Source organism: Opisthocomus hoazin, chromosome 12, assembly GCF_030867145.1.
Source record: "Opisthocomus hoazin isolate bOpiHoa1 chromosome 12, bOpiHoa1.hap1, whole genome shotgun sequence".
Lineage (NCBI taxonomy): Eukaryota > Metazoa > Chordata > Aves > Opisthocomiformes > Opisthocomidae > Opisthocomus > Opisthocomus hoazin.
Window position 1 is genome coordinate 6,092,661 of NC_134425.1, and position 12,194 is coordinate 6,104,854.

General features: G+C 39.2%; 2 protein-coding genes across 3 annotated transcripts in view; one reads left to right on the forward strand and one right to left on the reverse strand.

The window, feature by feature from the left end:
- CEP89 (centrosomal protein 89) overlaps positions 1–8,242 on the forward strand; it is a 40,391-nt gene extending 32,149 nt beyond the window's left edge. The window contains 3 exon segments of the mRNA XM_075434180.1: positions 1,888–2,057; positions 7,267–7,425; positions 7,427–8,242. Coding sequence (XP_075290295.1) covers positions 1,888–2,057; positions 7,267–7,425; positions 7,427–7,490 — 393 coding nt within the window. The 3' untranslated portion in view covers positions 7,491–8,242.
- The window catches only part of TDRD12 (tudor domain containing 12), a 91,640-nt gene that overhangs the window by 19,797 nt on the left and 59,649 nt on the right, over positions 1–12,194 (reverse strand). For both annotated transcript variants that reach the window (XM_075434174.1, XM_075434173.1), the window contains 2 exons: positions 12,002–12,145; positions 10,120–10,220 (listed from right to left, as the gene is read on the reverse strand). The gene's annotated coding sequence lies outside the window, so the exon portion shown is untranslated. The remainder of the gene's footprint in view (positions 1–10,119; positions 10,221–12,001; positions 12,146–12,194) is intronic.

Below are 12,194 nucleotides of genomic sequence, written 5' to 3' on the forward strand. Positions count from 1 at the left end.
TTGCGTGCTCACTGTATACCTGTGACGCCGTGACCTTGGGCAGACCACACTTTTCAGCACTAGAGGACAATAGTACCACTTCCAGCTACATGTTATCACCCTCTTCCTGGAAATTGCCATCTCCACCAGTCTGTTTATGGCTCCCTGCTTCACTTCAGAGAAAATTATAGGAGATTTTCTCAAACAAGTCAAAGGCCCACATCCTTTTCAGAGGGACTTAACAGAGGTTTTAAGAAACAGAAACAAACTCTTAACAGACCAGAAATCGAGTGTTTGCAAGGAAATGTTTTTTCTGTTAACACCACAATACTGTGTGACAAAAGACATTCTATCATGACCACTAGATAAAAAATGGATTTCACCAATACCATTGGCTGCTTGCTCTATCAGCCTTTTATGTGTTAAAAAGAGAGGAAGTTCTCGCAAGTTCTCCGAACTAATCGTAGGCATCTGCCCTGAAAAGAGCATTTCAGGTTCCTGGTCCGGAGCTGGGGGAGGTATTCACTGACAGAGGTGAAAATTCAGCTGTTTTCCTGTGCTCTGCACTTCCTTCAGGTTCGCTCTGAGCACCCCTCTGCTCAGAAGGTCCATGTTTACCTTTATCCTCCCATCGCATTGCAAGCACAACCATCTAACGCTGCGTTTTGAACACTTCTCTGGGAATCGAACCAGTCGAGTGATGTGACTGGTTAACCTGCAGGCTTCTAATTCTTTTCTTAGAACTGAAAGGGAAAAGCTAGGAAAAAACCCCATGGAAGTCAGCCTTCAATACTCAATGACTAATGTTCTAGGTAAATATTATTGTTTATCACTATCCTATTACCTCCAGAAAATGAAACACTAAAATGACACGTTTTACAAGAGCTAGAAAGGAAAGAGTTTGTGGAAAGGGTTACATAGCTTGCAGCACATACCTAAAAATGCCTTTTTTTCTTCCTCCGAAAGGCATACTCTTTCTGCTTTGATTCAGATGAAGATAAAACCTTAGTGGTTAACACCCTAGATAAAACTTTGTATTTGCAAGACATAAACAGCAGTATTTTCAAAGCTTCACTAAATAGTCTGCAGTTTTATTAAAGGAGGTGCTTCCATCCCAAAACTATGTCCTAGAGCCTATATCATACATCACATTCTGCAGATACAATAACAGTTTAAGCATTGTTTGTAATCACGACAAAAAAGCTAATATTGGATAATACCTGTTGTTTTTTTCGAGAGCAGCAGCATGTAGAAATGTGTAACAGTACACAAGCCACGTATTTCAATTCCTCGTATGCTTAAGTAATTTAATGGGAGGGAAAGTTATTTCAGAAAGCAAAATCACTTTGTACAAAAAGGATTTCTTGTTTTTGAGATTAGACCAGTGTATTTGCTTATTATTGCTGATAAGCAAAAAATCACTTGTGCTTCACTAAACAGAAGGAACTATTACGTGAAGCAAGATACTTTAAAACATGAAGCCACTCTTTTCTTCCTCTTAAGATTAAACAACTAACAGCACAAACACTTTTTCTTGGTATGCATTATTACAACTGTTGGACAAGCAACGCAGTAAGCAACATGTGCTGGAAACTGTAGCTTTGCATCTTGGAAAACAAACCCTTTTTTTGCAACCAATTCTTTTCACTCCTAAGACAATCATGTGAAATGGTACACACTGTACACAGCAGTTCTATATGCAGAACAAAGTACAAGTGTAATACCTTCAAATTAACAAATAGGTTAAAAAAAAAAACCCCAACACATAATGCAGCCTACCTGACATATTTAAGCAAGGCAGCACTGATGTAAAGTTTATACTGCAAATTAGTATCTCTAGCTATTTCTCTTGTTGGTAGTGAGTTGTCATTTCTCCTATAATCACATTTTTCCTATTAACTCTTACAGGTATATAAAAAGAAAGCAGCTGGGAAGCTTGAAGATACCAGTCTCAAAATGACTGAGCAGGAGAAAGAATTTGCCTTGAAGACTGCTCAGTACCAGCAAGAAATGAAGCACCTCCAGCGCCTGCTGCAAGACAAACAGGAAACCCTTGATGAAGTGCTGCAGCAGAAAAGGTGAGGCAGTCACAGGCAGAAGGAATCCCCTTAGATCTGACCGGCAAAAGGGCTGGGGGAAGGCTCCTGCTGTTCATCAGAGCCTCGCGTGGTACAGTCTGGGTGTCTTTTCTCACTCATGTTTTAGCTATACTGAAAATGCTGAAATGCTCCTCTTAATTCCCAGCTCCAAGAAAGACCTTCTGAAGGAGGAACTTATTCTGGATGACTACTACTGTTCTTAAGACTTATTAAGAAAAATATCAATCTGAGCCTAGTCTTTGATGATTTGGCAGGGGGGGAGGTCTGTAAATCATCAAGATATATATTAATTATTTATTAGCATCTTCTACTAAAGGCTGAACGCTTTCCCCTCCACACCCCTCAACAGTTTTCAGGATAGTAGGACATTAAAGGAATCTAATGGGTACGCATGTGATGGGTTCCCTTTTGAATCTACCATACTATTCTGTTAATACGTGACTTCGATGGGCTACATACAGAATAAAAAGAAGAAAAGATAATTTAACAAATTTGTGCAAGACTATGACTGTCAGTATTGAAATGTCTTTTTAATACAGAGTCCTTTAAAGGTATTTTTCCCCTCCTATAGTGGAAAGCTTTATAGCACATTCATTATCAGCATAGGGGAAAAACTTTTTACAACTGAAGAGAGGTAATTAAGCAGTCAGTTTGCAAGTCATCTCTGCCATTGTGAAATAACAGATTTAAAGACAACAGAAAACCAGGACATGGCATCATCTACCTTGCATCAGCACAGTTCCTCTCAATTACTTCATACAGTGCTATTAAACAGGTGCGAGTAGCTGGGAATTGTACAGTGAATGTCCCACTAATCTCTACAATTTGCATGAGAACAGTATTTTGACTATTCTACAATTCTCTGGAAATAGTCATTTAGGATTTTTAACTAATTCAGTGCCTTTCATACCTCTGGGCTCACGTTACAATTTTTTACAGTAGAGAACAGCTAGTTAAATAAAGAGGTTTTTTTCAATGTAGGATAGAGCATAGTTCAATGTCCTGTAATATGGATCATTCAAAATTTATCGGAAATTCACAGCAACCTTTTGCCTACAGCAACTGATGAGAAAGCAGTATAATTTTCTGTTCTTCAGGCAGCTGATAATCATAATGACATTTTTATTGTTTTACACATTAAGCTCGAGTCATCATTATCACACACCTTTCCTTAAATTAAATACGTGGCATGTTTCAGATATAAACAAAGTTGTTAATCTGTTTCTATGGTAGAAAACCAGGTTTCTAAATACCTGAAGTCTCATTTCACAGGACACTGACACTGTGTCCTAGAAAACTTACAGAGGGATTTCATAAGTCTTCTGCAGAGGAACAGTACTTCAGATGTTAACTGCTGGTCTGAAAGCCTTGGTCATCAAAGTGCCTTAGACTGTCCTCAGAAGAGGGTCAACAGTGGAAAAGCTTTGCAGCCACGCACAGGCAAGGAACAGGCGCCGTCTTACCTGTAAGGTTACATGTAAAATGTAACCATGATAAAAATTGTTGATCTTTGTGATAAGGACTATTTAAATAAACTATTAAGAGGATACAGAGAAATTATTTCTTGAGCCAGCAGCCCAAATAAGATTTTCAGAGACTAAGGCTGAATGAGTTTACTTCAGTGAGGGCAGAAAGCTCTGTCTTTTGTAAAGAAGAATCTGCTTTCAGACCTCCTTCTGTTAAGTTTTTCATCCTCATATGTCAGTAGAGCGTTGGCATTTTGCTTATTCTCAACAAGACAGAAAACCTTACATTTTGGCTAGGGTAGTGGTTGAATAGAATTTTTATTCTTACTCATTTAAGTAACAACAGTCTACATTTATGAGAAACCAACTTCTGTGTTTTGCCTAACGACACCTGGAAACAGGACACATTTACTACTGATTACATACCTAGTTTTTAAATGCGAAGTGCCAAAGACCTGTGTTTGAAGAGGTGAACCAGCTGCTGTGGGCACAACGGAATAGCAAGGGTTACCTACTAGGCTGTGATTGCCATAGGGTCATGTCACAGTAGTCACAGTCAAGGACAGTAAAGCTTTGCAGAGCTTGAGGGAATTTCTGATGACATCCAGAAAAATGCAGGAGAAGGTTAGTGAGGGCCATGCCCAGGGAAGTAGGAGCAAATAAATTTTGGTGTTGAGATAAAAGTACAGACTGCCAGCAACTATGGTAGCCAAGCTGCAATGCAATCCAAGTTCCTAGGACAGGAGGGAGGTTGTGACTAGCAAGAGTAAAGACACTGCCTTCCCAGCCCATCCTGCTAAATGTTTTTTTAGATTTTGATTGGGTCAGAATTTTAAAACAAACAAACAAAAAAACCACAGAGACAAAAACCTTTATCTAACTACAGTTGGGTTGTAACTGCTACTTCTGGGATGCTCACCTGAGAAACAGCTGAACTATAAAAGGAGGAATACATTCTGCCATACTGAAGAGACTTGCCTCTGACTGCTGTGTGCAAAGCCAGGGGCATCTGCAGTGTGCTTGCTTGACAACAACGTGCTTTGACTACTCACTCCACGGCAAAGGCAGCAAGCACTTTCAGATTCTGCATCTCTCAGCTCTGTGTAAAAATTAATCCTCCCAGAAGAGTTCAGATACACCACTGCCTCTAAAGGCATCTGTTTCCTTGCTACTGAAGTAATTTTGACCATGTGGATACTGTTAAAACTAATCTCTTTGAACTTTTTTTTTTCTAAAATTGATGCAGTTGCCATTGAACTGAATGTATGGACTGAAAATGACCAGCTGATTGGTCAGGCATACTGACTGCATTACACTACCATTCAGAATGCAGTCGTCTTTCATTTCTTCATCTTCAAATTTTTTCTGCCTCAAGCTAATACAAGTGTTACCGGAAAGCAGCATAATAATTCACTCTCTAAAACTTCAGTTTGGAGTTTTAGAAAGCGTGCATTATTTATTGCAGCAGTGGACGCACAGGGGGATAGCTCCACCCAAATGTGCGTGCCGACAAGCCATAACTACTAAACATTTATACTACATTTACATACATGTTCATGGTTTTTCCAGGAACTCATCCAAATATGTTAATATCCTTTGCGCAGGTCTATTAGTGCCTCCAGGTGGTTGTTGGGGGTCTTCAGATGAAGGTTCGTACTCTTCATCACGGTATCCACTAGCTGACCTGTGCTTCCACGCAGACTCAGTTCTAAGATCACGTATACTGTGTCCTTCAAGGCTGTTTTGTTCGATTCTTACAGTCATCTTTGCACCTGCCTTGCCTCTGGAATTCCACGTCTGCCCATCCGAGGCTGAGTTGTCTACAGTGGGATTATTTGAAAACTTCTTAAAACTAACCTAGCTATTCACAAAATTTACTTTTGTTTGGTCACATCTGTTATACAATAACTCTAACAACTTAATAGCTTCTCATCTATATCCACAGGTATCACAAGCATTAACAGTGAAACAATCTTAAAAAAAAAAAAAAATCTTGGGTTTTAGAAATGAGCGGATGAAGTAAAGCCTGGGTAATATTCTTCACTACAGTAAGGGTAAACCAAATTAAGTTCTTGTATATTAATAGTAGAACATAGGAGTGCTGTGCACACCGCACACAGACTCCAGTTGGAGAGCAGTGGCAACAGAAAACAGGAGCTTTTGTTTAAGAACAAAACAAGATGCTGAAAATGTCCAAGGTGACAATACAAAGGGCCAGAGTCACCCACTGGGTGAAATTCAGGATGGCTTGTTGGGGGAGTTCAGTCTTGCGATGTCTCTTTGTGCCTCACATTCTCCACAATGTCAGCTAGGGATAACAGTAATTGCTTTTGTAAAGCATTTTGAAGCATATACTGAGTAACTGGTAGTATCAGACACACTAACCATTGGTTCAAGGAGAAATATGCTTTGTGAGAACAAAGTCATCTACAGTTTTGATGTTTCAAAAATGAGAGAGTGCTTCTCAATAGTTTTAGAGACTTGGCAGAAATGGAAAGGTCCAGCCCATTAACATAATTTCTCATGTTCTTGAGCAGAGTCTTAGGCTGCTCTTATGAACTGTACTGCTTTCACCTGCCTTCTTTTGCTTCAGTTCCATGCTTAATGATCTTTTCCACTACCGAAGGTTCACTCCAAGCAATGTATATAAGAATAATCTTAAAGCCTTGTCAATAAGGTGGTTTTCATCAGGTGAAACACAAAATGAGCTAAGTACTATGTCTGGGCCACTTTCTACCACTTCATGCTCAGTGTTACTCATCACAAAGGGCTCTGTAAGAAGTACTGATGATGTATTTTCTAGTATACGCCTTTTGCCACAAATGTAGCCTGACAGCATTTAATCTCAACACATTTATGCTTTGCATTGATTTCTTTCTCATTTTTAGAACATGGTATTCAGGAGAATTTGCATAAAGGGCTAGCTCTGTCAAGCGCTTCAGGGGGTGGCTTCAAGTGACCGTGCTGAAGAAGTCTGTACCATTAAGATTTGTATGCTCATTTTCTACACAACAGCTTTCCTTTTCACTTCAAATGATCTTGGTTTTCCCATTATTTTGTATTTGGACATATACTAGAAGCAAGTCAGAGGAAGCCCCAAAAGCTTAACCTTGGCCAAATACAACTTACTAAAAAGTCTGTGGCTGGAATACACTACATTATTAAATCACGTTAGCTGCTATGTTTGAAGAATAACCTTTTTCTTAAGAAAAACACTAAATAAATCAGCCCATAAGGTTGTAATGCCTTAAGGATTGTCCTTCACTATCTTTGCCTCCCCTCCCGCCTCCGCAAAGAAGTTTGCACCACTTCTGTTTGACCTCCACAAAGAGGCATCAGCTGAGCACAAAGTCTGACCCCCTGATCAGGCGCGTTCAGCCTCTGAGCGGAGAGACGCAGAGCTCTTGGTGCTGGCGGAAGGGGCACAGCTGCTGCAGGAAGCAGAACTGAGAGCTGCGATGGATCCCAACTCAGCGGACAGTGGCAGGCACGATACTCGGATCTCACGTGTGCTGCTCATTTGTGTGGACTTAATCCAACTTATCTGATCATATCAGATCATCGTATTAGTGGGCTTTTTTAAAAAACAAAATAGGAGCAAATTTCAGTTGGATAATCTGAAGCATCTAAACACATACAGTTTATAGCTTGCTTATCCACATACTATAATTTACTGCTGAAAATTGTTTTTAAAATTAGGATTTCTTTTATTTTTCCTCTAGGAAAGTGGAAGGGGAACTGGAAATCATTTGGGAATCCACATCTAAAGAGAACAGGAGAATGAGAGAACTCTTACATAAATCCATGAGGAAGAGCAACATGTGGAGTGCTGTCACAGTTCATGAGCCACACTTAGACGAAATCTCTCAGAAGACAGAGTTTATGGACATATTGCAATGTGAAACCTTCATCCCCTGCTAAAAATCAAATTCAGCAAGAATCTTAGTGATAAGAATAAAGATGCGTTATGTGTCTCATCTAAGAAAGATAACTCAGTGCCTGAATTTGTTTTCAACAATGCAAGATGTAACAGAACATTTATACTGTGTATTTTAGTGTCATCAGAATGACACCACCATATTCTCCAGCTGTACCATCAATAGTGTAAGCCTAGCCTAAAATACAACTTCCTTGTTAAGGCAAAATGTGGTACAGCTCTAAATTAACATAAAAGGCAAGTATACAGTTAACGAGATAAACAACTGCTAAGCTTGGTGTTCTAGCAGACACACACACCTTGCCACAAACGAAGTGAACAGCAAGATAGAAATCTTCCAATATAGTAGATAATGTGTCTCTATTATATATGCTTTAATTAAAGGGACAAATTCCAATCAATTCTCCCCAAATCACTGAGGTATAGACAGTATGATCAAAGCTGAAAAAAAAAAAATGTGCGTTGTCTATTCTAATTACTGGTGATGAAGCACCTTGACATCTTAATACATCCTTATACCAGATCATCTGCCAAAAATCTTGTCATCTTAAGGACAGATAAAAATTTGACTGTAAAGCAGACAAGACAGACGCATCCTCATGATGACTGGTGGTACATGAACGCACAACTGCCCGCTCAGCAGAGTTACAGGGGTCCAGGCATCAGCAGGTTCCTACCATAGTTTTGCCAAGGGGACGAGATGCCAACAGAGGATGCAGCCCTGCTCCAGATTGTCTTATTCTTGCTGCGTTTTTAGGGAAGGGGAGGGGTGGTCTGTTGCTAAGCCAGTCCTGTCTCCCATCTGCCTTTAATTTGCAAAAGCTAATTTGAAATGGAAGGTCTGAAATACCTATTCAGAGAAGTCACATGTAGACTGTATAGACATGCACACTCCCCTCATTTCCACACAGGCTCCAATCTGCATGTATGCTTACAATAATTTTGAAAGAACATCAAGTAAACATGGCTATGCCCACACTGGTTTTCACGTTTTTGAAGGCAGGTTTTGAAAATGAAGCATTTTATGTCATATAAGACAAGCACCTCTGTGAATGCAAATGCAATCTTGGAACTGCATATGTAAATGATTTACGTATTCTTCTCCTCTGTTTTTAATTGCCCTTCTGAATACGTCTCAAGATTTTCTAAAAATAAACAATTTCACAGGGTAAAAAACTATCATATTGGTAACGCCTTAGAAATAGAAGTGAGATTTTCAAAACTCTCTCAATATTGGCTTAACTGTTCTTCCACTGAAGTACACTGGGAATGTCTTAGAATTACACTTCTGCCACATCCGCTTCCCATTTTCACAGCTCCATTTTAGAGCAGGTTCAAAGGACAGCACCTTGACAGTGACACTCAACACGATGTTCGGAAATGCTACACTTGCTTTTTTATTTGCATATCATTAAAACATTATGTTAAACTTTAAATGAGCTAATATGTAATAAAATCCCTAGGAGATTATATATATATACTCAGTTTCCACAGCACCTGCACGAAAATTGAGAAAACATGACGTCCCATGGATGAAAAAGTCCTGTTGTGGCTCAGGACCACTTTCTTGGCATACCAAAGAATCCTACTAAAAGATATTTTAAATACCTGTGTATCACCCATTTAGCATTCTTGGGACAGTAAAATCCTGAAATATTTTCAAAATAACAAAAACCAAACATTTTTGCTAGAGTGTCAAGTATTGTACAAACAGAGTTAATGATCAGACACATGCTTCTCTCTAATTCCTTCTGACAGTTAGGAAAGAAACCAATTTTCTACTTTACGAACAGCTAAAAGAATTGGTTTTCCTTAGGTCTCTTTCAGATGAAAGATAAATCTTAGGCTCCAGATGTTTTAATGCAAGATGAAAAACACTTGTTTTTAGTATGCTTCTAAGTACAAAAAGTACATGAAATAATGTTTATTGCAGACCACCAATTTTAGGAGTAGGAACAAAACATAAAAGACAGGCATTACACATACAAGTATTCTTTAAAAAGAAACCCAAATATTTTTTTTAAAAAAACCACACAACATTTAAACATGAAGTTAAAAACCAGAAAAATCCCCCTGATAGTACTAACAAAGTTGATAATTTTCAGAGTTAGAATTGCCTGGCAGGCAATACCACTACTTCAAATAATTAAACAAAAATCCAATGTCTCTCAAAAGCTAACTAGAAGAAATAATGTAAAGGACGATCACCATCACTTCTGTGCTTAACAAGCAGTTAAAATAGTTTTCTTTGAGCACTGGAAGAAAAACTGAATGAGCCACTAGAAACCAACCCAGTTAGAGGCACTTTGTTTCTTTTGGCAGTAACTGACTCTTCCCAGCTTCAGAACACTGAAAACTGAGGTGCAATGAAGGAGAATTTAGCTGCTTGCTCTGTTCAGTAAAACTGCTTTTTTCCGCCACGGGGAAGGGGGCCCTGCAGCCTGCCCTGAGGTTAGCAGGCCTGCAAATGCAGCTGCTAGGTCACACTGTATTACAGCTGGGATGAGGCAAACAGAACCATCCTGAATCACAGACAGATCCAGTGTAACCACCACGCTGAATGACAGATGGATGGGCTGAACTTAGCTGTTCTGACAGAGAGCTTTTATTTTCCAGACTGAACAGACTTGGAATATACCTTTTTCCATACACTGCCATAGAACACAGGCATTTATCCAGCAGAAGGAACCGCGATTCAAGTCAGGTAACTAAAAAAACTGCAGAATACTTTGGTTCCATCTGAAATCAGAAAAAAAAGTTTTAAATGGGTTAGGTTAGAATGTGGAAGATTGAGAACTTTTATTTGTTTATCAACACCAAATACACACTATCGTGCAAGTGCAAGATCCATCCTTTTGGAATGAAGAGACAACATTCTTCTCTGGTATTAATTTCTCATTACGAGTTAATTCCATAAAGATGCACTGCCAATGGAACAACATTTCAACACTGGAACAATCACCAGAGAATTAGACGCCAGTGCTGGAAAGTCTAGCCTATAACATACTTCAAATTATGTTCCAGTCACATCAGAGATTGATTCAAACAGCGTTTCTGAAACTCATTTTACTTTACCAAAGGAGCAGGAGAAATGGACAGATTAAGTAAAGGGGCATCAGGCAGACGAGGCTAAAGAAACGAATGCATCTCATAACAGCCTGTCGTAACAGTCACAGAACAGAGCGATCAGCAGTTCTAGGTACAGCAACCAAGGACTTCATGAGAAGTGACTGGGCAAGACACTATTACACTGGCTTACTTTTGCTGTCAGGTACAACTAAATTCCTTACCTTTTCCAGCCACATTAAAATCCCAATTCAAACACACTGCTGCCTTGTGCTTCGGATGACAGTGATTATTCTCTAGTCACATTCTTGCGCTGCTGCAGTACTCAGCAGCAAGACAGGAAAGAGATGTGCTACAGAAGTTTAATGCTCATTAGCTCTCCCCACTGATCATATGATTTTAACTATCTTGCAACTCTAAGCAGAAGCACAAACACTTATTTCTCAGACTTTGGTATGAAAAAAATTGTTTGTCTATATAATCTAAAATTATGCAGTCAAAAGGACAGGGGATCAAGACACCATTACAAAAGCAGTTGAAAATTAATTCCTGTACCATGCATTTTAGCCACATACTTAGGGACAGCTCTGTAAGCCTACAGAACTAGTTCTACCTGTATTTAGCACAGACACAAGAACTAGATAAACATTACAACCCTTGTAATTGCCAAGGATTACAAAAGCCAGTATATACAATTCTGTGTTAGCATGTCAAAACTTACAGGTGATATACGGTATTTCAAAAGCCCAACTTAAAAACCACATTTGTCAGAGAAGCCTTCAGCAAAAAAATAAAAGTTGTATTTCACAGCACTACATTTGCTAGGAACCAGATGCAGACTTCTTAGCATCACTGCAAACATTTCTCTTCTGATACAAAAGCTGACTAAAAGCAACTAAAGAAACTCCTACCTATTCAAAATAAACCTGCACGTCCCCATCAAAAGGAAACAAGTATTTTTATGATGTTGAACTGCTTGGGTGGTAAGATACCAAATCAGGAGAAAATTGTATGTGATGGCTTTGACACAGCTGCACAGCGCACCAACAGCAGGACTCTAACTAGGGACTGCTGTCACACCGGCTTTAAGATACATGAATTGTAACCACAAACATTTTGAGAAGTCGTACGAATTCAGCCCCTTTTCAGGCTTCACATATACAGCTCTAGTTTTCAGAGAAGTTGCTGTCACAGAGTCTGTGATCCTTACAAACTTTCACTACACCGAGCTTCTCTGTACAACAGGATACGCTTAGAAGAAACAAACAGACTCTAAACTGAGTAATGCTGTAAGAAATAAGCGCACAAAAAAGCATGCAAAATGGGCAAGGTTCACAGTATCAAGATTATTATTTTATTATTTTAGCACCTTTGCAAATTTTTGAAGTGTTTTTCATTGCAAGAGACATTGGGCTTTTCCTTAGACAAGAAGTGCTCACCATATAACACCATACCTGACACCTGCTGGCTGCTGCTGCATTCACATTTATCAGGCACCAGCTGACACGTGGTAAAATCCTTCTGCTGGCACCTGCAGAGGGCCTGTTCAGCTCACCCCTGCCAACACAGCAGGAAGCTCCACAACTATCTTGCTTCAGCTGAGAAAACACAAAATAACGAAAGCAAAAAGTGCAAAAGAATGAAAAG